Source organism: Arachis ipaensis, chromosome B3 (assembly GCF_059453495.1).
Source record: "Arachis ipaensis isolate K30076 ecotype BB chromosome B3, ASM5945349v1, whole genome shotgun sequence".
In the NCBI taxonomy this organism is placed as follows: Eukaryota; Viridiplantae; Streptophyta; class Magnoliopsida; order Fabales; family Fabaceae; genus Arachis; species Arachis ipaensis.
Genome location: NC_142438.1, coordinates 114,800,975 through 114,827,161, shown reverse-complemented (window position 1 = coordinate 114,827,161; position 26,187 = coordinate 114,800,975). Strand labels below are relative to the sequence as shown.

Below are 26,187 nucleotides of genomic sequence, written 5' to 3'. Positions count from 1 at the left end.
TGCTCAAAGCCTTGGGATCCTTTTTATTTGCCCTTGCCTTTTGGTTTTAAGGGTTATTGGCTTTTTGCTCTTGCCTCTTGGTTTTAAGAGCTTTTGGCTTTTTCTGCTTGCTTTTTCTTTCTATTTTTTTCGCCTATTTTTTTCTGCAAGCTTTGTTCTTTGCTGCTTTTTCTTGCTTCAAGAATCATTTTTATGATTTTTCAGATTATCAAATAACATGTCTCCTAGTCATCACATCAATATAATTAAGCTAAATTCAAGGATAAATTCAAAACTCATGTACTTCTTGTTCTTTTGAATTAAAACATTTTTCATTTAAGAGAGGTGATGGATTCATAGGACATTCATAACTTCAAGACATAGTTACTAACTACTAATGATCATGTAATGGAGACACAAACATAGATAAGCACATAACATAGAAAACGAAAAACAAAAGAAATAAGAACAAGGAATGAATCCACCTTAGTGATGGTGGCGTTTCCTTCTTGAGGAACCAATGATGTCCTTGAGCTCTTCTATGTCTCTTCCTTGTCTTTGTTGCTCCTCCCTCATTGCTTTTTGATCTTCTCTAATTTCATGAAGGATGATGGAGTGCTCTTGATGTCCCACCCTTAATTGTCCCATGTTGGAACTTAATTCTTCTAGGGAGGTGTTGATTTGCTCCCAATAGTTTTGTGGAGGAAAATGCATTTGAGGCATCTCCGGGATCTCATGGTGATGAGCTTCCTGTTCCTCTTGAGCTCCATGAATGGGCTATCTTGCTTGCTCTATCTTTTTCTTAGTGATGGGCTTGTCCTCTTTAATGAGGATATCTCCCTCTATGTCAATCCTAGCCAAATTGCATAGGTGGCAAATGAGGTGAGGAAAGGCTAACCTTGCCATAGTGGAGGACTTGTCAGCCACCTTGTAGAGTTCTTGAGGTATAATCTCATGAACTTCCACCTCTTCTCTAATCATGATGCTATGGAACATGATGGCCCGGTCTATAGTAACTTCAGACCGGTTGCTAGTGGGAATGATTGAGCATTGAATGAACTCCAACCATCCTCTAGCTACAGGCTTAAGGTCCAGTCTTCTTAGTTGAACCGGTTTGCCTTTTGAGTCAATCTTCCATTGAGCTCCTTCTACACATATGTCCATGAGGACTTGGTCCAACCTTTGATCAAAGTTGACTCTTCTTGTGTAGGGGCGTGCGTTCTCTTCCATGTTTGGCAAGTTGAACGCCAACCTCACATTTTCCGGACTAAAATCTAAGTATTTCCCCCGAACCATGGTGATATAATTCTTTGGGTTCGGGTTCTTACTTTGATCATGGTTCCTAGTGATCCATGCATTAGCATAGAACTCTTGAACCATTAGGATGCCGACTTGTTGGATGGGGTTTGTTAGAACTTCCCAACCTCTTCTTTGGATTTCATGTCGGATCTCCGGATACTCATTTCTCTTGAGTTTGAAAGGGACCTCGAGGATCACCTTCTTCTTGGCCACAACATCATAGAAGTGGTCTTGATGGGCTTTGGAGATGAACCTTTCCATCTCCCATGACTCGGAGGTGGAAGCTTTTGTCTTCCCTTTCCCTTTTCTAGAGGATTCTCCGGTCTTAGGTGCCATCAATGGTAATGGAAAAACAAAAAGCTTATGCTTTTACCACACCAAACTTAGAATTTTGCTCGCCCTCGAGCAAGAGAAGAAAGAAAAGATGAAGAAGAAGAAGAAGAAGAAGAAGAAGAAGAAAAAATGGAGAAGAGGGGGGAGGTGTGTTTTGGCCAAGAAGAGAAGAGAGGGTTGTGTTGTGTGAAAATGAGGAAGAATGGAAGGCTTTATATAGGGAAGGGAGGGGGGTAAAGGTTCGGCCATTTAGGGTGGGTTTGGGTGGGAAATTGATTTTGAATTTTGAAGGTAGGTGGAGTTTATGAGGTAGGTTTATGGGGAAGAGTGGATGGATGTGAGTGGTTAAGAGGTGATGGGGAAGAGAGATTGAGGTGATTGGTGAAGGGTTTTGGGGAAGAGTGTTTATGGGATTGTGTGAAAGAGGGGTGAGAAGAAGTGAGTGGAGGTAGGTGGGGATCCTGTGGGGTCCACAGATCCTGAGGTGATCCTGTGGGGTCCACAGATCCTGAGGTGTTCAAGGATTTACAATCTTGCACCAAATTAGGCATGCAAAATGCCCTTGCACACAACTCTGGGCGTTCAGCGCCAGATTGGTGCTTGTTCTGGGCGTTGAACGCCCATTTGTAGCCCATTTCTGGAGTTGAACGCCAGAACCATGCTTGTTCTGGGCGTTCAGCGCCAGCTCTTCTCCAGGGTGCATTTCTGGCGTTCAAACGCCCAGATGCTGCCCATTTCTGGCGTTCAGCACCAGAACCATGCTCTGTTCTAGCGTTGAACGCCCAAAACATGCTTCTTACTGGCGTTTAAACGCCAGTAAGGCCTTCCTCCAGGGTGTGATTTTTCTTCTGCTGTTTTTGATTCCATTTTCAATTTTTATATTTATTTTGTGACTCCACATGATCATGAACCTAATAAAAGATGAAAAACAATAAAAATAGAAATTAGATAAAAATTGGGTTGCCTCCCAACAAGCGCTTCTTTAATGTCAATAGCTTGACAGTGGGCTCTCATGGAGCCTCATAGATGTGCAGAGCTTTGTTGAGACTCTCCAACACCAAACTTAGAGTTTGGATATGGGAGTTCAACACCAAACTTAGAGTTTGGTTGTGGCCTTCCAACACCAAACTTAGAGTTTGACTATGGGAGCTTTGGTTGACTCTGCTTTGAGAGAAGCTTTTTCTGCTTCCTCTCCATGGATGCAGAGAGAGATCTTTGAGTTGTAAACACAAGGTTGTCCTCATTTATTTGAAGGATCAATTTTCCTCTGTCCACATTAATCACAGCTCTTGCTGTTGCCAGGAAAGGTCTTCCTAGGATGATGGATTCATCCTCATCCTTCCCAGTATCTAGGACTATGAAATCTGTAGGGATGTAAAGGCCTTCAACCTTTACTAACACGTCCTCTACTTGTCCATAAGCTTGTTTTCTTGAATTATCTGCCATCTCTAATGAGATTTTAGCAGCTTGCACCCCATAGATTCCCAGTTTCTCTATTACAGAGAGGGGCATGCGGTTTATTCCTGAACCAAGGTCACACAGAGCCTTAAAGATCATGGTGCCTATGGTACAAGGTATTATGAACTTTCCAGGATCCTGTCTCTTTTGAGGCAATGTCAGTTGATCTAAATCACTTAGTTCATTGGTGAACAAGGGAGGTTCATCTTCCCAAGTTTCAATACCAAATAATTTGGCATTTAGCTTCATGATTGCACCAAGGAACTTGGCAGTTTGCTCTTCAGTAACATCCTCATTCTCTTCAGAAGAGGAATACTCATCAGAGCTCATGAATGGCATAAGGAGGTTCAATGGAATCTCTATGGTCTCTAGATGAGTCTCAGATTCCTTAGGTTCCTCAGAGGGGAGCTCCTTATTGATCACTAGACGTCCCAGGGGATCTTCCTCCTTGGGATTCACGTCCTCTCCTTCCCTTACAGGTTCGGCCATGGTGCTTATGTCAATGGCCTTGCACTCTCCTTTTGGATTCTCTTCTGTATTGCTTGGGAGGGTACTAGGAGGGATTTCAGTGATCCTTTTACTCAGCTGGCCCACTTGTGCTTCCAAATTTCTAATGGAAGACCTTGTTTCATTCATGAAACTTACAGTGGCCTTGGATAGATCAGAGACTAAATTTGCTAAGCTAGATGGATTCTGCTCAGAATTCTCTGTCTGTTGCTGAGTGGATGATGGAAAAGGTTTATTATTGTTAAACCTGTTTCTTCCACCATTATTAAAGCCTTGTTGAGGCCTTTGATCCTTCCATGAGAGATTTGGATGATTTCTCCATGATGGATTATAGGTGTTTCCATATGGTTCACCCATGTAATTTACCTCTGCTATTGCAGGGTTCTCAGGATCATAAGCTTCTTCTTCATAAGAAGCCTCTTGAGTACTGTTGGATGCAGCTTGCATTCCATTCAGACTCTGAGAAATCATATTGACTTGCTGAGTCAATATTTTGTTCTGAGCCAATATGGCATTCAGAGTATCAATTTCAAGAACTCCCTTCTTCATAGGCGTCCCATTACTCACAGGATTCCTCTCAGAAGTGTACATAAACTAGTTATTAGCAACCATGTCAATGAGTTCTTGAGCTTCTGCAGGCGTTTTCTTTAGGTGAATGGATCCACCTGCAGAAATATCCAATGACATCTTTGATAATTCAGATAAACCATCATAGAATATATCCAGGATGGTCCATTCTGAAAGCATGTCAGAAGGACACTTTTTGGTCAGCTGCTTGTATCTTTCCCAAGCTTCATAGAGGGATTCACCTTCTTTCTGTCTGAAGGTTTGAACATCCGCTCTAAGCTTGCTCAGCTTTTGAGGAGGAAAGAACTTGGCTAAGAAAGCTGTGACCAGCTTATCCCAAGAGTTCAGGCTGTCTTTGGGTTGAGAGTCCAACCATATTCTAGCTCTGTCTCTTACAGCAAAAGGGAAAAGCATGAGCCTGTAGACTTCAGGATTAACTCCATTAGTCTTAACAGTATCACAGATCTGCAAGAATTCAGTTAAGAACTGAAAAGGATCTTCAGATGGAAGTCCATGAAACTTGCAGTTCTGCTGCATCAAAGAAACTAGCTGAGGTTTCAGCTCAAAATTATTTGCTCCAATGGTAGGAATGGAGATGCTTCTTCCATGTAAATTGGAATTAGGTGCAGTAAAGTCACCAAGCATTCTCCTTGCATTGTTGTTGGGTTCGGCTGCCATCTCCTTTACTTGTTCGAAATTTTCAATAAGGTTGTCTCTGGATTGTTGTAATTTAGCTTCTCTTAGTTTCCTCTTCAGAGTCCTTTCAGGTTCTGGATTAGCTTCAACAAGAATGCCTTTTTCTTTGTCCCTGCTCATAAGAAAGAGAAGAGAAAAAGAAAAGAAGAGGAATCCTCTATGTCACAGTAAAGAGGTTCCTTATTGTTAGTAGAAGAAGGAAAGAAGAAAAAAAAAATTCGAACACAGATAGAAGAGAGGGTTCGAATTTGGTGAGTGATGTAAGGAAGAGATGTTAGTAGATGAATAAATAAATAGAATAAGATGAGAGAGGGAGAGGATTTTCGAAAATTATTTTTGAAAAAGGGTTAGTGATTTTCGAAAATAGTTTTTGAAAAAGGTTAGTGGTTTTCGAAAATTAAAATAAAAAATTGAAATAATTAGTTAATTAAAAAGAAATTTTGAAAAAGAGGAAAGATATTTTTGAAAATTAGAGAGAGAGAGTTAGTTAGGTAGTTTTGAAAAAGGTAAGAAACAAATAAAAAGTTAGTTAGTTAGTTGAAACAAATTTTGAAAAGATAAGAAGTTAGGAAATTAGAAAAGATATTTTGCAATCACTTTTTTGAAAAAGGTAAGATAAGAAGATATTTTTGAAAAGATATGATAGAAATTAGTTTTTGAAAAAGATTTGATTTTTAAAACCTCAATTAATGACTTGATTCACAAGAAATCACAAGATATGATTCTAGAACTTAAAGTTTGAATCTTTCTTAACAAGCAAGTAACAAACTTTAAAATTTTTGAATCAAAACATTAATTGATGATGTTATTTTCGAAAATTATGTGTAAAATTAAGAAAAAGATTTTTGAAAAATATTTTTGAAATTTTTAAAAATAACTAAAAAATTGAAAAAAAGAAAGATTTGATTTTTGAAAAAGATTTTGAGAAAGATGAGATTTTTAAATTGAAAATTTGATTTGACTCATAAAAACAACTAGATTTTTTTTAAAAATTTTTGAAAAAGTCAAATCTAATTTTCGAAATTTTAAAAGAGAAAAAGGGAAAGATATTTTTTTTATTTTTGAATTTTTTATGATGAGAGAGAAAAACAAGAAAAATGATGCGATACATGAAAGTTATGGATCAAAACAATGAATGCTTGCAAGAATGCTATGAATGTCAAGATGAACACCAAGAACACTATGAAGATCATGATGAACATCAAGAACATATTTTTGAAAAATTTTTAATGCAAAGAAAGCATGCAAGACACCAAACCTAGAATTCTTTGATGCTTAGGCACTAAGAATTCAAGAATGCATATGAAAAATACCATACAACACAAAACAAGAAAACATCAAGATCAAACAAGAAGACTTGCCAAGAACAACTTGAAGATCATGAAGAACACTATGAATGCATGAATTTTCGAAAAATACAAGATGAATATGCAATTGACACCAAACTTATAACATGACTCAAGACTCAAACAAGAAACACAAAAAATATTTTTGATTTTTATGATTTTCTAATTTTTTTGTATTTTTTCGAAAATTATTTGAAAAACAAAAATAAGGCTTCCAAAATTTTTAATATGAATTCCAGGAATCTTATGCTCTTAATCTAAAGCTCCAATCAAAGGGTCAGGCATGGCTTAATAGCCAGCCAAGCTTTAGTATGTAACTCAGACATGACACGCCTAACATGCCCTACAGTCGTGGCTTTACAGCCAGCCAGGCTTCAACATGCTTTATGAAACACTAGAATTCATTCTTAAAAATTCTGAAGAAAAATATATTTTTGAAAATATTTTTATATTTATTTTTTTTTTCGAAAACAAAGGAGAAATTTTTGAAAGATTTTTGAAAAATTTTTGAAGATAAAACAAAAAGAAAATTTACCTAATCTGAGCAACAAGATGAACCGTTAGTTGTCCAAACTCGAACAATCCCCGGCAACGGCGCCAAAAACTTGGTATGCGAAATTGTTACTCAGGTTGTGAATTATTGTTCGAAATTGATTCCCTGGCGATGGCACCAAAAACGGATGCACAGAACCATGGTCTAAACATATCTTCACAACTTCGCATAACTAACCAGCAAGTGCACTGGGTCGTCCAAGTAATACCTTACGTGAGTAAGGGTCGATCCCACGGAGATTGTTGGTATGAAGCAAGCTATGGTCACCTTGTAAATCTCAGTCAGGCAGATATAAAATAGTAATGGGGTTTTCGAAATTAATACTAAAATAAGGATAGAAATACTTATGTAAATCATTGGTGAGAATTTCAGATAAGCATATGGAGATGCATTCGTTCCTCTGAACCTCTGCTTTCCTGCTGTCTTCATCCAATCCGTCTTACTCCTTTCTATGGCTGGCTTTATGTAAGGATGTCACCGGTACCAATGGCTACTTTCAATCCTCTCGGAAAAATGGTCCAAATGCTCTGTCACAGCACGGCTAATCGTCTGGAGGCATCACCCTTGTCTTTGGTTGCATCCTATTCCTCTCTGTGAAAATGGTCCGATGCGCTGTCACTGCATGGCTAATCATCTTGGAGGTTCTCAATCATACTGGAATAGAATTTACTATCCTTTTGCGTCTGTCACTACGCCCAGCACTCGCGAGTTTGGAGTTCGTCATAGTCATTCAATCCCAGAGTCCTACTCGAAATACCATGGACAAGGTTTAGACTTTTCGGACTCTCATGAATGCCGCCATCAATCTAGCTTATGCCACGAAGATTCTGATTAAGAGATCTAAGAGATACTCATTCAATCTAATGTAGAACGGAAGTGGTTGTCAGACACGCGTTCATAGGGAATGATGATGATTGTCACATTCATCACATTCAGGTTGAAATGCGAATGAATATCTTAGAAGTGAAATAAGATAAATTGAATAGAAAACAGTAGTACTTTGCATTAATCTTTGAGGAATAGCAGAGCTCCACACCTTAATCTATGGAGTGCAGAAACTCTACCGTTGAAAATACATAAGTGATGAAGGTCCAGGCATGGCCGAATGGCCAGCCCCCAAACGTGATCAATAGATCAAAAGATAATCCAAAGATCCAGGATGTCTAATACAATAGTGAAAGGTCCTATTTATAATAAACTAGCTACTAGGGTTTACAGAAGTAAGTAATTGATGCATAAATCCACTTCCGGGGCCCACTTGGTGTGTGCTTGGGCTGAGCTTGAATGTTGCACGTGTAGAGGTCCTTCTTGGAGTTGAACGCCAGCTTTTGTGCCAGTTTGGGCGTTGAACTCCACTTTGCAGCTTGTTTCTGGCGCTGGACGCCAGAATTGGGCAGAGAGCTGGCGTTGAACGCCAGTTTGTGTCGTCTAAACTTGGGCAAAGAATGGACTATTATATATTTATGGAAAGCCCTGGATGTCTACTTTCCAACGCAATTGGAAGCGCGCCATTTTGAGTTTTGTAGCTCTGGAAAATTCATTTTGAGTGCAGAGAGGTCAGAATCCAACAGCATCAGCAGTCCTTCTTCAACCTCTGAATCTGATTTTTGCTCAAGTCCCTCAATTTCAGCCAGAAAATACCTGAAATCACAGAAAAACACACAAACTCATAGTAAAGTCCAGAAATGTGAATTTAACATAAAAACTAATGAAAACATCCCTAAAAGTAACTAGATCCTACTAAAAACATACTAAAAACAATGCCAAAAAGCGTATAAATTATCCGCTCATCAGCCATCCACGCGAACGCGTGCCTGACGCCATCGCGTCATTATGAAGAATGCGCGACATACGCGATCGCGTTATTGACGCGAACGCGTCGCTTGCGCTGCCCAGTTTTCTTCTCTCTCTCTCCCAATCCTAATTCTCTCTTATTCTCTTATTCTTTTATTTTTTTTCTTTCATTTTAACATTTGTCTCTTCTATTTTCAGTTCTTCTTTGCTTGAGGACAAGCAAACCTTTAAGTTTGGTGTTGACCCTTCGCTTATAAGGTTTTTGTTTATTCCTATGGCACCAAAAGGGAGGCAAATCATCTTCACTGAGGAGCACAACCTGAAGAATAAACGACTGCTAGGATAACTAAGGTGGTTGAGTTTCTTTCATTTTTTTTCCTTTCCTCTTTGTCTATGTTATGTTCCAGTTTTCTGCTATTTTTCTTTGTTTGTTGCATGATCCTTTATTAGTTAGAATCCTAGGACTAGTTTAGTTCTCCCTATTGCTTTAATTCTGAAAAAAAAAATGTCTCATGTATTACTCACTAAGCTTAATTTCAAATAAAAAATACAGGAGTGATATATTGCATGAGAAAGTGGGTCTATATTGAATAATAGTCTTAAATGTGGTGGTATTTTATGTGATTCTGAATACATGACATGAACAGTGCATAATTTTTTTGATAGTGAAGTTTATGAATGTTAAAATTATTGGCTCTTGAAAGAATGATGAAAAAGAAAAATGTTATTGATAATCTGAAAAATCATAAAATTGATTCTTGAAGCAAGAAAAAGCAGTGAAAAACACGAGACTTGCGAAAAAAAATTTAAAAAAATAAAGAAATAAACAAGAAAAAGAAAAAGCAAGCAGAAAAAGCCAATAACCCTTTAAACTAAAAGGCAAAGGGTAAAAAAGGATCCAATACTTTGAGCATTAATAGATAGGAGGGCCCTAAGGAATAAAATCCTGGCCTAAGCGGCTAAATCAAGCTGTCCCTAACCATGTGCTTGTGGCGTGAAGGTGTCAAGTGAAAAGCTTGAGACTGAGTGGTTAAAGTCGTGGTCCAAAGCAAAAAGAGTGTGCTTAAAAACTCTGGGCACCTCTAACTGGGGACTCTAGCAAAGCTGAGTCACAATCTGAAAAGGTTCACTCAGTTATGTGTCTGTGGCATTTATGTATCCGGTGGTAATACTGGAAAACAAAATGCTTAAGGTCACAGCCAAGACTCATAAAGTAGCTGTGTTCAAGAATCAACATACTGAACTAGGAGAGTCAATAACACTATCTGAATTCTGAGTTCCTATGGATGCCAATCATTCTGAACTTCAAAGGATAAAATGAGATGCCAAAACTATTCAGGATTGCAGTTGTAAACCCCACTATAAGAAGAGACATGAGCTTAATCGAACTCTCATTCTCATGCAAATTCACATCCTAAGCTTATATTAGTGTTGGTTGCTTGAGGACAAGCAACAGTTTAAGTTTGGTGTTGTGATGCGTGAGCATCTTGTCTATCTTTTCCTAGTGAATTTGCATCTAAATTATTGAATTTAATTAAGAATTAATTATATTTTAGCCACTATGGATGCTATTTTGAGTTTTGTACAATACTGTTTATTTTAGGTAGCATTTGGCGGAATTTGATGGAGTTTCTGCAGAGAAAGAGAAGAAGCCAAGGAGATGACCAGCGAAAACCGACACAGACGCATGGCTCACGCGACCGCGCGGAATGGAGGAAATCGCAATGACGCGAACGCGTGCCTGACACGAACACATGGACTGGAATCTGCACAAATGACGCGAACGCGTAGACGACGCGGACGCATCACATGTGCCACGTGAAGAAAATGCAGAAAAACGCTGGGGGCGATTTCTGGGCTGTTTTAACTCAATTTTCAACCCAGAAAACACAGATTAGAAGCTGCAGAATAGACAGAACAAGTGGTCCCCACCCATCAACTGAAGATCTGTTAATTAATTCAAATTTAAATTCAAATCTTAAATTAAGAAAAGATATTATTTTAAGTTTAATTTTAAATATTAGATTTTAAATTTATTAGGATTAGTTATAAAAAGGGATCTGATGCCATCAGATTGAAACTCTGTACATTTTTACCTGAATCCTTATTTTCTCTTTTCCATGAGCAACTAAACCTCCACTGTTAAGGTTAGGAACTCTGTCTATTTCTATGGATTAATTTTATTGCTTTTACTATTTTAATTTATGTGTGGATTTATAATTTAAGAATTGTTTTCGCTCTTTATTTTATGAATTTGGGTGGAACGAAAGTATGACCCTCTTTCTATTTGAGTTCTTATAAAACTTGGAAAAGCTCTTTACCTGAACAACAGCTTGAAAACTATTTCTCCTAAATTTTAATTATCTGAATTTAATAGGATATGTGACATATAATCATTTTACCTCTTGGATAATTAGAATTTTTGTGGCATATAAACTAGAAATTGATTATCACCCTCTAATTGGAATTAATTGACCAAGGAATTGGCAGTTAATGAATTTTAGGGGAGACTAGGAAGGTCTAAGGAATTAGGGTCTAGTCACATACAGTTTGCCATAAATTAAATCCTGCATAATTAAATTAGTTAGTAAGAAAAGTTAATCCGGAAAAATAGATAACTCTAAAACCTTAACTATCTTCTCCATATATTATTCTCATCTTAATTACTTGCCTTTCTTTAATATTTTTGATATTGTTTAATGTCTTTTATATTGTATCTCAACACTATTTTCTGTCTGTCTAACTAATCCTATCAAACGCTATTGTTTTGCTTAATCCATCAATCCTCGTGGAATCGACCCTTACTCACGTAAGATATTACTTGGTACGACCCGGTGCACTTGCCGGTTAGTAAATGTGGTTATAAATTACCGCACCAAGCGCGCTGGGTCCGGACCATGACAATAACACTCTCACTAACGTTGCATATCTCTCTTTAATTAATTGTCACAATTATTTTTTTGTAAAAATAGTTCGTTTCATTTAATTTCACAACAAAATCAATTTAAATGATGTAGAAATCAAATTTTAAGAATCTTTCTCTCTCTCTCATTTATATTGTATTATCAAAACACAATATAAATGTTCAAAATTTAATCTCATCAAAAATCAGTTGATGCTAATTTTTGGATGCAAGAGTAAACTTGTTATAAAATAATATTCTAAACTTGATATTAACACTTAATTAAAAAAATAATAGTTAATTCACATTAAATAATATTTTAAATATCATCTCAATAACAAATTAACTTTTAATTTTAGGTTTAGAAATAATCATACATAAAGCAAAACTCTATATTTAATTCAAATTACTTATTGATGCTTAATTAGATGTGTGAGAGATGTGAGATTATAGTTTATATCAAAATTATTTTTAAATTTTATCTTAATCATTAATTTACATAAAGTGGTGCTCTAAATTTAATTTAAATCGCTAATTCACATTTAATTAGAGATTTAATAGTGAACTTTACAATAAATTATGGTCTATATTGGATCTCAAGAATAAATTAATGCTTAATTTTGAGTGCAAGAGATATGTAGTAATGCTTTAGCTTCGATGGAAATTACTAATTCACACTTAGTTGGAAGTGCAAAAGAGTACTTTACGGCTGCGTTTGATTTTGAAAACAAGACACTGAGACATTGATACAGCGTATAAAATTGTATTTGACAGACGAATTATGGATAAAGATATTGTATTCTGAGACACTAAATTAATGTATTTTGTATTTTTTTTAACAGGAATAACATAGAAACATTAATCGGAGATACAATTTATTTTTTTTTTAATTTTTCCTTTTATTATCACTCTTAAATTTTTATAATCATATTTTTTATTATTTTATTTTTTTATTCTAAATTTTATACGAAAAAATAAATGAAATTAGACTTTTTAGTATTTGTTCTATCTTATATTCATTTTGTCACCAAACAAAATACAAAGATACTAATTTTTGTATTTCGATCATTTGTGTTTTGTTTTTAATGTCTTATCTTGTCTTATTTTTAAAACCAAACCAAATGCGCCTAGATGATTACATCAAATCATACTCTGAATTTGATATTAAGAACTAATTAAGACTTTAGTTTGTTATGATGGAAAAACTACCAAAAGTACCCATGAATTTTACGAACGCTGACAAAAGTACCCATAAACTAAGGAAATTAACGCTGTACCCATGAAAGATGGGTTCCGTATGACAAAAGTATCCAAATCTTAATTTTTTGTTGATTTTTTAATAAAATTCCTAAACTACCCTACACTCAACCTCAACTCACTTTTTCAACTTTTCATAACTCAATTTGTACCAACTCTTGCCATAGAGTCCAAAACTACTCCTACAACAAACCAGACCAAAATCAATGGTAATGGTGGTGGTGGTAGAAGATTGGACCTCAACCGATTCACTCATAAGTTTATAATCCATACATAAACTAAATTAATCAAACACCAAAAAATACTCAAAACATAAAAATTTTCAAATCCATTCATCCAATTTCAATTTACTTTAGCAAAATTAGAAATAGAAAAAGCCATCAACCATAAAAAATTAACAAATCCATTCATTAAATTTGAAATTTATTTCAGCAAAAATAAGAAGTAGAAGTAGCCATCAACTGAATCTTCTATAAATCAATCTTAGCCTTCATAAAAAAATAGAAGCAGATTAAAAAAAAATAGAACAGTATCATTTTAGTAGTAACTAAATCAATTTCTGAAAGAGAAGAAAAATAAAATAAAAATGTTTTAAAAAAATACCTTTTTCTTCACCGGCCGACTGTAACATCGTCAATGGCAGAACCTCCATCCACAGTGCCGCCTCCCTTTCTTCTCTGATTTCTCTTTACCGAACCCACTTTCTGCATGCAAGAGTACCACGACCCCTCTCTCTTCTCAGATGTGCGACAACGGTGTTCTCTTCGGTTGGGTCAGACACGCCACGACGACGTTCTCCTCGGCTGTAACAGGCGCGCCACGGCAGCATTCTCTTCAGGTTAGGTCACAGGTGTGCGATGGAGGTGTTGTAGTCACCTTAATAGTGAGAGGGAGAAGCAGTGAGAGGGGAAGAGATTGGCGGTAATGGAGTAGGTGGGTGGCGGACGGCAATGAGGAGGTAGGAGGAGAGTTTCTGTGACTCTATGAGGGTTTTTGAGGGATAAGTGAGGAGAGAGGAAGAAGAGAAGAGATGGAGTGACGGTAGAATGGGGTTAGGGTGGGGTAGTTTAGGAATTTTATTAAAAAATCAACAAAAAAATAGGATTTGAATACTTTTGTCATACGAAACCCATCTTTCATAGGTACAGCGTTAATTTCCTTAGTTTATGGATACTTTTATCAGCGTTCGTAAACTTCATGGGTACTTTTGGTAGTTTTTCCTTGTTATGATTATGAACTTCAAATTAAATTATGCTTAAATTTTTATTTGATCATATCACTAATTATTATTTATTTACATATATAAATAAAAATTTTAAATCAAATCATACTCTAAATTAAATTAAAATCATTAATTTATAATTAATTATAAGTTAAATAATATGTTTTCTATCAATTCATGTTTTAAATTTAGTTCAGATTACTATTGTACAGTTAATTATAATTAAAATAGTGTACTTTAAATGAAATAATAATTTATCTTAAATAAAATAAAACTATACTTAACACGTAAATTAAAATTGAAATAGCATCCTTAACTTTAAATTAGATTTCTAATTTTTATTATAACAACAATATTTCAATAACTAATGAAATTGTAATTATTAACACTTAGTAAGTATTTAATTTAATTATAAACATAAATAATTGTCTAACTTTTTAAATTTAAATTAACTATTTAATTAATTCATATTTTTTAATATGATTTATTTTAGTATAATTTATTTCTATTTAGATATATAAACTATAACTGATTCTTTCGTTTCTCTATTTCTATTATTGAAGGAAAAAAAAAAGATCAAGTAAATTTATTGGCATAAATATTAATCTAAAATTATATTGATATTTTTAAATTTTGACCATATAATTTGAACCAACGGTTTAATTCAACAAGGTTCAATACAATTAAAACCAAACCCAAATTTAGAAGCAAATCCTCCTTTAACTAAAGCATTTGATTTCGACACTTGCTAGAATCAGAGGAGGGACTTCAGCGGAAGACAGAAGCAATGTCTTCATTTAAGTGGTTATTTTTAAGGTGAAGGTGTGCTTTTTTCGTTTACTTTGCTGAAAATTGTATGCTTTTCATCAATCTCAAGTATCAGACTATCAGTTATCATTATCATTGGTCCATTCTCATGTTTAGAAGATGAACCAAGTACTACAAACTAAATATAAGCACTTAATTTATTTGAAACGTAATGATTAAATTATCAATTGGGTTTGGTTGAAGTCTTTCTTTTTTAGCTGAGAATTTCATAAACTTTCTATAACTTCGTTTTCTTTTTCGGAACTTCAAGTCTAGTGTTATTTTGGAAACGCAAATAAATACATAAAAGTAATACAAAATAAGATATTGAAATAGATTATCTACATTCTATTTTATCCTAAAAAATTTCATATATAATATATTAAATTGCATCTGAGACTCAAGATATTTTTCTAGACAAGAGTACAATCATAAAATTCGAGAATAAATCTAATGATGCAAAGATTGGGTATAACGTCCTTTATACTATACAAGTTTAGTTATATCTCACTATCTCAGGATGCGCAACTCACCACATGTATGATTTATTCCAAAAAAACTAAAACATTATTTTCCTCTATGCTTTGTTTGATGTTCATGCAAAGTTTTCAAGTCTCTGATGTCCATCTCAGATACCATTTCCAATACCAAATCTTCAAGCACATCTTCCTCCACTTCTTTCACAATATGTTCTATATCAACTTGGATATTTAGCCAAGATTCACTTCTTTCTAAGTCCTTTCCAACCAGCTGGTCTAATGTTATTTGTGATGGATGAGGCACAAAATGCAATTTAATCACTTCAGCAATCTCTTGAGCAAGAATTTTCTTTGCAACATATGCTTGGAAGTGTGGATTTTTCCTTGCAATGTTAAATGGGAAACCACAATTCTGATATACTTCCATGAATGCTTGCATGACACAGTCAAGCAAGATTGCATTGCAAGAAAGTTGACCGATCGATCCTTTCAGTTCATCAAATGTGGATGGATCGTGCATATCGGCTGATTCGCACTTCATCACGAGTTCATCCCATTTCAAGCTGAAAACCTTAACAATTTCCCTTGAGCAGTCCAACATGTCCTTGGAGGAGGCTAGATTGTTTGTTCCATTTAAGGAGGATCTTACAAGTTCTGCAAAATGGATATCTTCGATTTGTTCGTACACTGCTTGTACCAGATATTCATCTGCAATAATTCCTAAATCATGAACTGGCTTTGATAACAGAGAGAACAAGAAAGTAGAGTTGAATATATCTCTCGACAAATAAATAAATAAATAAATAAAAATACCTGGTTGTAATGTGGAATGCTCAACAACAAATTCAGTCCTTTCTTCTATTCTTTCAGTGGAAAATGGGCTTGATGAAACAACTTTGGGTGGAAAGGACAGAATTTGGATCTCTGGATGTGAATCCTAATAAACATCGAACTTCATTATTCATATTAAGGATGAAAAACAAAAGATGTGAATAATTGATAGATGTAAGAAGATAGAACTTAGCATCTCTATGTCGTTTCAATGAGATTGTCAAAGACGTAAGAAGAAACTTACTTGAAAATGCTCAATTTCTCCGGTTGAATTACTTTTATCCAAGTTGAAAGTTGGACTGTCATTATATCCATCATCTGATTCAGAAGAACACATCTTAATTTCTCTCTTAAATGGATCAAAACAAGATTTTATAAGCTTCTCAAAGCATATATATATATAGATTAGACAAGTATTCATCAATGTCTAATTTGCCAATAAGGTTCAAATAAAAAGTTTTAGCATACCTCTAGGATTATCAGACTGTGCATGTAGATCGCCTCCAGGAAGACTCTCTTGGGTTCTAATATCAGTACCAAAAGGCTTCAACTTATCACTAAATGTCTTAATGGTATCTCTTGGTGCATTTTTATGTCCCAAAAATCTAATGGAACAACCATTTTGCCTTTCTTTTTGAAGCCCCAACTTGGTTCTATGGTCCATTTGATAGTTGTCCAAGTATCTCATCCCTTCAGTGATATAACCATGATTGTAGTACCTTTGCAAGCTTGATATGGACTCAAAGTTAGGAAGATGCTCCTTTCTCCTTACAGATAGACTTTTCCTATCTTTAACAGGCATGTCCAGTGTATTTTGCTCAGAAGGGCTGACTGAAGCATTATTTGTCATCCTATTGCAACTTTCGCTAACTGAGGCAACCTCCTCTCCTATGGACAATTCAGAATCTTTGAACCTTTTCTCAAAAATTGAAGGGGAAGTCTCAAGTGAATTTCCCACACTTTTCAATTCTTTTAATATTTTGCCATCTTGCAAGGCCTTGCAATCACAGGGATCATTTTCAGGCTTTCCATCAGTTTTCTGTTCTTTTCGCCTTGCTCTCATGACGTATCTCAACTTCCTCTTTATATGACCAAGTGGAAAATGTGAAAACTTTACATTTTGTGGATTATGAATCAAGCTTCGATGAGAATGCAGCCATGGACTATCAAATCTAGTGGCAGCAGAATTTTTCTCCTTATTTGTGGTAGGTTTCAGAACCACTATTTTCTCAGGAAGTTCCGGCTCAATATTTGAACCGGAATCATGTCTATCAAAGGAAGATTTAACTGGCTTTCCAGATTTTCTTCCATTACTGTTTTGATATTTATTCATTTGAGAACTCTGTAAGCCACTTATCTGTTTCACCAGCAGAGAGTTTGGATCTTGTAGAAGTTTTAGGAAAAGCTCTTTGTTTGAGTATAATATCTGTAAAGCATCCAAGAGTTGATCAGGTTGACATTCTGCACCTTCTTTGCTTAGATAGTTTTTATTGACAAATTTTGGATCAATAGTCATCTTTGTCACTTTATTTCCTTGATCTGCCGCCACCTGAGCATTCTCCACACAACTGACACTTTTACAACCATAATCTCTTCTTCTGGAATTTACCTGTAGTCAGAAGAACTCTTTCATCAGTGGTAATATAATTATAAATTAACATGCAACTCTAAAGCTAAATTAACATTTTTCATGAAATTAGTTGCTGGATCCTCAAAATTTATGTATGATCAGAACTTACACCAATGTGAGGGTACTTTTCATCAACCGCACTAAGCTCACTTGAGCTACTTCTGTTGCTTGTGTTTCCTGCATCTGAGATAACAAAAAGCAGAAATGCCAGATTTTAGAGTAGCAAAATTGTAGACATGTAGTTCCTCATCTTCAGGAAATTAAAAAAATGAAATTATGTGCAAATTATAACTCTTACCAGTGCTATCTCTACTCAAATGCCTCCCACTGAAAACCAATCTTCTGCTGAAATGACCTCCAAGAAAATTAAAAATTCCGAACATTCGCGACGTGCATGTTTGGTCAACCAGAGGAGATGGTCTTCTCTCCATGCCAAAGAGAAAAACTTATTTCCAGCTGTTATCTATCTGTGATCTTCACCCTAACTATAGGAAATGGGAAAATCCTGCGCAAAACTGAAATCAGTTTCAGAGACCACATTTGACAAAAGCGATCAGAACTTTTTTACTTATATCTTACAACTAATTCACCATGTTTTCCGAAATTAAGTAAAGGTGAATTCTCTAGATCGCATCATCTGATAGTGTGATAATAGGTTTTTCATTTTTTCACAATGAATTTACAAATCTATGCTGATATAAGTACAAAGTGAGCAAACTAGCTAGCTGCATTTAGCCATACATAGCTCTTGCTACATGGCCAATTTCTCTTCATATTATACTAACGGAAAGCTTTCAAGTATACCAGTGTAAATTTCAACTGTTGATGGTTAAAAATCACTAAAATATTAATATACCAGTATACTTGAAAGTTTTTCTATACTATACACCCGTGTCCAATAATTGAGTCACTATACACTTTAATTATAATAATATAATAATATATCTCACACACACACATATAGAGAGAGAGGGGGAGAGAGAGAGAGAGTTAAAGATAGTACCTGGATATTGGAGAAGAACAAGAGTATCAAAATGCAATTCCTCACCAGAATGAAGAAGAGATTGAATGCGGAAATATGTGAAACACAGACACGGATAAAAAGGGAAAGGGAATTGTTGGACAGAGGAGCAAGACATGTGCAATTGTGTAATGTGTGTACAATGTTACATAATAATAATACATATATAAATAGTCAATGATATTAAGATAAGGACATTTAATAACGTGACAATGACTGGTAAATTGTAAAATAAACAGTTTGTTAGGGAAGAAGAAAACTTTCAACTCAAGCTAACTTTTTCATTCCCACCTCTCTCTTTCTAAATCCAAACCCACTCTTCTTTCTTCTCATAATCTCATCCCTTCAAAATTCACCTTTCTCTCATCTCAATCTTCGCACACTCTTTTTTGCGTTGGCCCATTGTTCGTTTGTTGAGTCCAGCTATGTGGTTTCTCAAAATGTATGGAAACGTTGTCGTTTTTAAGGAATCTTCCCTCTTCCATGTTTTTGAGTGAACTCTTTAGTTTCGATAAGACATTTTCGTTGTTTGGACTTTGGATCATCATATCATTGGTCCATGGCTGCCACAATTATCAAGATTGGCCCCGCAGCCATCTATGATTGGAATTTCGTGTTTTGGTGCATAGAAGTTAAATTAAGTTCTTTTAAAATGTCTGTTCAAAAGAATATTATTTTAAAATGATAGACGTAGTAAGGTAATAAAATGTAGGATTAATTACTTTTAAATTAAGATAATTGAATTTGAAGTTATAAATTTAATGACGATTAATCTCTCAGTTTTATCACTTTGTCATCTATTCACTTTAAAGGATCTAAGATTAAATTCATGGAAGTTTATTAAATTTAAAAAAAAAAAAAAAAAAAGGAGTAACGCATTATTTATTACTACTAATATATTACTTGGAAGTTGGAATTTTTTGTTCGATAACGTCGCTATTCTGTTATGACTCCAAAGCTTGTTACGAGATTTTAATTTCTATTTATTTATTTTATAATGTGGTTATCTTCCTTACACAAGTGCAATTTTCTTTCCACGTTTAATCAACCTCACAAATTCTCTTTAGAAATTAAATACGAGGAAAAGTAATTGAGTATGATACTATTTTTTTATGTACATATATAATGTGTGGTTGGTCAAGAGCTTACGTCGTTTATTAATATGAAATGCATATGCATAGTATAATGCATTCGTGGTACAATTTTGCCAATTGCATTGCACTCTACGCGATCCACACACATTTAGGGGCGACTATATCTGTCAATTAGTATACATAAATGAGATCGAGATATGTTTGGTGTCTAATTTTTTTTTAAACATCATTCTTAATATATGTACTTATACCCAAAAAAAAAAATACGATTTCTATAATTTGAATCTGAAACCATTTTCTGAAGAAACAAAATATTTACTGTCAGTTTGAGTAAATAATTTAATTAAATTTTTTTCATAAAAATTTATATAAAAAGTAATTTATAAATAAATTATTTTATATTTAGATTTTTATTATAAAAATATTCGTTTTAAAATTGTTTTAATAAAAAAGAATGATAAAATAGTTTTTGAAAAAGAGAACTTCAAAAATTCTTAAACAATTTTTTGAAAAATAAAAAATATATTTAAAAAATTATACTAAATAATATTAATGTGACTTTTCATAAACTAAAAATCCAAAAAAATAGACTTTACTATGTTAATAATTTCATATTAATCATACATATTAAACAATAAAAATGTCCAATAATAGATACGCCATAGTGAATTAATGATAATTAACGTAAAAGGACCAGGAATCAAAGGAAGGAGAATATTAGACAATTAATGTACACGGCTCAAAGCTGCTACAACTACTGAACTACCATACAATATTAGTATATTACAATGCATCTTCTGTGGAAATGATACAAATTCAGCCGTCAAAATGATATGATAATGCGGGAATCGCGTCACCTGTTTTACCAATACCTAAGTATATAATTAATTAAGTCCAGTTCAAGGAACCAAATTACGCCAAAGCTGGGTACAATAATTTAGAATATCTTCGATCGGTAGAAGTTTGATTACAGGTAGTAGAGTATAAATACAGTATACAAATAAAAGTATGATACACGCAACAGATTATAAAATCATGCCATCTATGTGTACGAATGACAGAAAACAACAGACATCGTGTACGTGTTTAAAAATTGTCTAAATTATAATGGTCCGCAACATTACGCAACATAAAGAATAACAAATCAGAAGGCCAAGGCTACCTTTTGGATAAACTTTGGCTGCGAATAATTGAGTAGTTATAAATGAACGAAATGAGTGAGATTATACTTTGATTAGGACTTGATTATACCTCTGCAGATTATTTTGGCTGTTGACAAGAAAGGCCCCTGTGGACTGCCAGGACTTTTTGTGTTTGGAATCAACCTGACCAGCAGTACCCTTTCAATAATCAGGCTTGTTTGCTTCTAGCTTTCTTTTTCTTGCTTTCTTGTAAAAGTATGTACTAACCTTGTAGTGTATATGTATTTGTTTTCCTTGATTTTTTGTAATTTTGACATAGTGCCGAATTAAATTGTATCAAGATTTTAATTTAAAGAACAAATAGGACTCTTCTTAAAAGAGTGGACTCAATTTGAAATTTACTTAATATATGTGTCGAATGATTACTTGCAAGAAATATATAAAAAAGACTTAGTAAAATGGTGAAAAATAATGTAAAGAATTATAATAAAAGAAAACATATATATATATAATAAATGAAAACTTTAAATAAATAGAAAAGTGAAATAAAAATTGAAAGAAAAATAGAACGTTTGAAGAGAAGAAAAAAATATTTGAAGAAAAAAAAAACGAAATAAATTAAAAATTGACTTCAGACATTCAGAAGTACTTATATTTTAGAGTAAAGTATCGTTTTTGTTCCTAACGTTTTGGATAAATCCTATTTGTGTCCTTGATCTTATCGCGCACCACGCGACTGCGTCACTCACGCGTCCGCGTCGCCTGCGCCGCGCACAGCTTATCTAAATTAGCCAAAAATATCTTATCTTTTTTCCCCAATCCCAATTTTTCTTATCCTTTCTTACTTTCTTCTTCTTCATCTTTTTAACTTCTCATCCTTTTGCACTCTCATTATATTTTATTTAATTTATTTGCATATTTTCATTCATTGCATCTTAAATTTGTGCATACTTTTATTTTCTTTTCTAAATTTTTTATTTTTTATTTTTTATTTTTTTCTATTGGTGTTAAAATTTTTCTTATTCAACTGTTGCATCTTTTCTTGAATTATTCTGGTGCTTCATGACTTGTTTTATGCTAATTGGGTATTATTATTCATAAGTCAATGTTAATTTTTATAATACTGATACTCCTTTTGCATTGATATGCACTTACACTATTTTTGCATTACCCACACCCTCTTCCCCATTGTTGCAATCCTTGCACTATTGATATGCCGTATGCTTCTACTGTTTTCTCACTGCATGTTGAAGCTTCCATGTAAATGAGACCCTTATCATTTGGCATTAACCCACCCATACTTCCTTTATTTTCTTATCTTTCTTTCTGGGTTACTGTTCTTCTTTTTCTCTTCTTTCAGGCTGGCCACCGAAGACAGAAAAAGGGAGAAACTTCTAAAAGGGGAGACAAACATGTCCATCTGCACAATCCCTGAAGAAAAGCATCAGTTGGAACAACCCGTCCACCTGCACATCTTAGTATGCACCGAGGACGGTGCAATCTTTAAGTGTGGGGAGGTCGATACCGATCTCCATGGGTTAGCTAGTTTCTTCTTTTCAACACCATTGTTTTATTTTCTTTGTTTGTTCATTATTGTATTTGCATGTTTGTTTGATTTTATGCATTTAGCTACTGCTTAGTTGAGAAATAATAAGTTTTTTTTAAGACCCTATTTTTAAAAAAAATTTCACTAATTTAAAATCAAAATTTTTTGTTAAACTTATCAAAAGTTGTATTTGGAACATAGTTTTTGAGCCAAAGAACACACAACCTGTGAGATTTTGAGCTTATTTACATGGTTACATTATTTAACCATAAATTTTTATTCTTGTGTGTTTTCTTCTCTATAAATGCAATCTTTGCTTTGTTCCATTCTATATGTCCAATATTTAGTGTATTTACATGCTTGCATATGATTGAGGCCATTACTTGTTATTAGCTCACTTATCCCAAATAAGCCTACCTTTTACATCACCCTTGTTAGCCACCTTGAGCCTTTTTATCCCCATTTATTCTGTTCTATAACCACATCACTAGCCTTAAGCAGAAAAATAATTAAATATCCCAATTGAATATTTGGTTAGCTTAAGATAGAGATTGTGTATCAATTAAGTGTGGGGAAATTATGGGAACATAGGTTAATAGGGAATGTGTTATGTTTTTAATTTGATAAAATATTGGGAATTTGGGTACCTACTCATGTGAGACTAGAAAAATTAAAAATCCATGTGCATTGATAAGTTATGTTTATTTTAAAAGAAAAATTCAATAAATAAGTAATTAAATAAGGGGACAAAATTTGTCAAGTTAATGAAAAATCAATGCACATGTGATAAATTAAAAAGAAAAGTTGATACATGAGTATGTGATGCAAAAGTGGGAATTTTGGGTAGCTAGGCATGAATTAGAATTACATAGAGTATATGTATGTTAGGTGAAAGTTTAGGTTAATTAAAGATTCAATTTATAACTCACTTAGCCATATATATATACCCTCACCCTTACCTTAACCCCATTACAACCTTGAAAAGACCTCATGATGTTTGTATTGGTACATTAAATTTTTGTTGATTGGTTAGATGAAGAACAAAGTTTAGAAAGCATGACTAGAGAAGAGTAGAGTGATTAACCCTAGACATTTGAGAGTTAGAGTGATATACACTACCAGTAAGGGTTCATTGCTTAATTCTATGTTCCTTACTTTCATGAGCTATCTTCTTACAAGTTTACTTGTCTTTTATTGTATAATTTGAATTAGTGAAATCTGATTTATGTTTGTCTTGAAAAGCTTATTTACTTTTAACCAAGTAGGTAGAAACATTTTGCATTTAGTTGCATTCATAGGTTGCATTTCATACATTCTACCATTCCTCTTCACCACTTTATAGCTTCTCTTGAGCTTAGCATGAGGACATGCTAATGTTTAAGTGTGGGGAGGTTGCCATTTTGAAGAGATCAGAGGAACTTTTACGTGGTCTAGAAATTCGCAGATAAATCCTCGTTGCAAGTATAGCTTCTAAACCAACAAAAATCCTTTCTTACAAACGTTTTGGTTGTCACAAGTAACAAACTCCTTAATAAATTGATAACCGAAGTATTTAAATCTCGGGTCGTCTTCTCAAGAAATTGCAGGGAGGTATGTTCTTATTATTGGTTATGAGTTTGTAAATTGGGGTTTTGGAAGTAAGGGACAAGTAATTTTAAATGACAATTAAAATAAATAAATAACTGTAAAATAAACTTTTGGCAAGGTATGAGAAATTAGAAGTCCTATCCTAGTTATCCTTATCAATGGTGATGAGAATTGAGTCTTAATCCCACTTAGTTAGCCTTTACTAAAGCAAGGGAAGATCAAGTGGATTAATTATTCTGATCTTCAGGTTCTAGTCAATTCCTAAGAAAGGACTGGAATTATTGAACTTCAATTCAATTAGCAAGAATAACAATTATCAATCACGCTGAGTTTGATAACTCCTGAGTTACTGATTTCTTAGCCAAGACCGAAAGGGAAAAAGTAAATTTACTTGAATAAAAATATCTTCAGATTAGAAGTAACAGTAACATAAATAAAAGAGAGCAATCATAAACTGAAATACCTCAAATAACATTAATTAAGAGAATTATCTGTAACATAGAAAAGTTCATAAATTAAATTGAGAAAATAATTAATTAAAAAGAATATTGAACTTGATAGAAAGAAACAATCCTGAAAGCAAAGAAATCCTAAATCCTAATCCTAAGAGAGAGGAGAGAACCTCTCTCTCTAAGAACTACATCTAAAACCTAAAATTATGAATTATGAGCTTATGTTTTTGAATGAATGGATTCCTCCACTTTATAGCCTCTAATCTGTATTTTCTGGGTCACAAACTGGGTCGAAAACAGCTCAGAAATCGCTGGAGAAGAAATCTGCCACGCTGATTTTCGTCACTGCGATGCATCCGCGTAGAGCATGCGTTCGCGTCACCTAGAACCAAGGTAACTATGGCATATTATATATCAAATCAAAGCCTCGAATGTTAGCTTTCCAACGCAATTGAAACTGCGTCGTTTGGATCTCTATAGCTAAAGTTATAGTCGTTTGAGTGCGAAGAGGTCATGTTGGACAGCTTAGCAATTTCTTAAACTTCTTGTATTCCTTCCACTTTTGCATGCTTCCTTTCTATCCTCTGAGTCATTCCTGCCCTGTAATCTCTGAAATTACTTAACACACATATCAAGACATCTAATGGTAATAAGAGAGGATTAAACATAGAAAACTTAAGGCCAAAGAAGCATATTTTCAATCAAAGCACATAATTAGGAAGGCAAATGTAAAACCATACAAATAGTATGAATAAGTGGGTAAAGAGTTGATAAAAACTACTCAATGAGCACAAGATAAGTCATAAAATAGTAGTTTATCAGTCCTTAATGTTTAAATCATCCTATTTGTATCCTTAGCATTTATAAAAGTGATTCAATGTTATCCTACTATCAATTATACTAACAAATCAGATTATATTTTTCAATTATTCTCACTTGGATGTATTCATTCTCAATTAGGTCTCACTTGGACGTGGTCGATTTTAATATTATACCCACTATTTGTGTTTAGATTCAATTATCTCCATAGAAAAGTGAATTATGTAAATGTTGTAGGAATTAATTTCAACATTTGATGGGTTATTTTTCGGAGTAAATCATCGATTCTATCCCAAACATTTGTATTTTAACTTCAAGAAGAGATTTTTAAAACTCAAACTAAAGCGCTTATGATGTGTAATTGACGGCAGGATAACATTGAATTACTTTTACAAACGTTAGAGATACAAATAGGACGATTTAAACGTTAGGGACACAAATAGGATTTACCCCAAACGTTGGAGACAAAAACGATACTTTACTCTATATTTTATAATTTTTCTTGGTGTCAGTGTGACTTGGATTTTGCAAAGTTTTGTGTGATGATGAAGTGCTCAGGTTGAAGTCCCTTAACCCTTCTAAACTTTTCCTATTTATAGATTATAAGGGTGGAGGTGGACTGCAAAATACTTCTCTCTTTTTCTATGATCTATCTTCCCTTTCTCAGGTTCTCACAACCTACAACCTTGCTTTAACTGTGAAGGACCTTCTTCTCCAAGGTGGACACCCCACTTGTAAACCCTTAGAAATTAATAAATAATTAATTAATATATTAATTATTATTAAAAAAAAATTAGAAAAATTAAATTTTATAGTTTAAGAAAGTAAAAATAATTAAAATACAAATTTTAATATTAATTTTAAAT

At 33.9% G+C, this 26,187-nt stretch overlaps 1 protein-coding gene and 1 non-coding gene across 3 annotated transcripts; one reads left to right on the top strand and one right to left on the bottom strand.

Annotated features, from left to right (window-relative positions):
- The first annotated feature begins 4,317 nt into the window (after positions 1–4,317).
- LOC148572118 (small nucleolar RNA R71) lies at positions 4,318–4,425 on the top strand. Its single transcript, XR_015908866.1, has one exon. It is a non-coding gene; the product is annotated as a small nucleolar RNA R71 (small nucleolar RNA).
- Positions 4,426–15,071: 10,646 nt separating this feature from the next.
- Positions 15,072–19,004, bottom strand: TRM12 (uncharacterized). Of its 2 annotated transcripts, none has more exons than XM_016334023.3 (7): positions 18,664–19,004; positions 17,959–18,165; positions 17,770–17,843; positions 16,499–17,639; positions 16,275–16,348; positions 16,013–16,136; positions 15,072–15,907 (listed from the first exon to the last, which is right to left on the bottom strand). In XM_016334023.3, the coding sequence occupies exons 2-7, from the start codon at positions 18,089–18,091 to the stop codon at positions 15,288–15,290; spliced, it is 2,166 nt and encodes a 721-aa protein (XP_016189509.1). In that variant the 5' UTR covers positions 18,092–18,165; positions 18,664–19,004; the 3' UTR covers positions 15,072–15,287. The 2 variants fall into 2 exon arrangements, with proteins under 2 accessions (XP_016189509.1, XP_016189510.1); XM_016334024.3 differs by having other exon boundaries at positions 17,959–18,175; positions 18,664–18,822.
- Between the last annotated feature and the right edge of the window lie 7,183 nt (positions 19,005–26,187).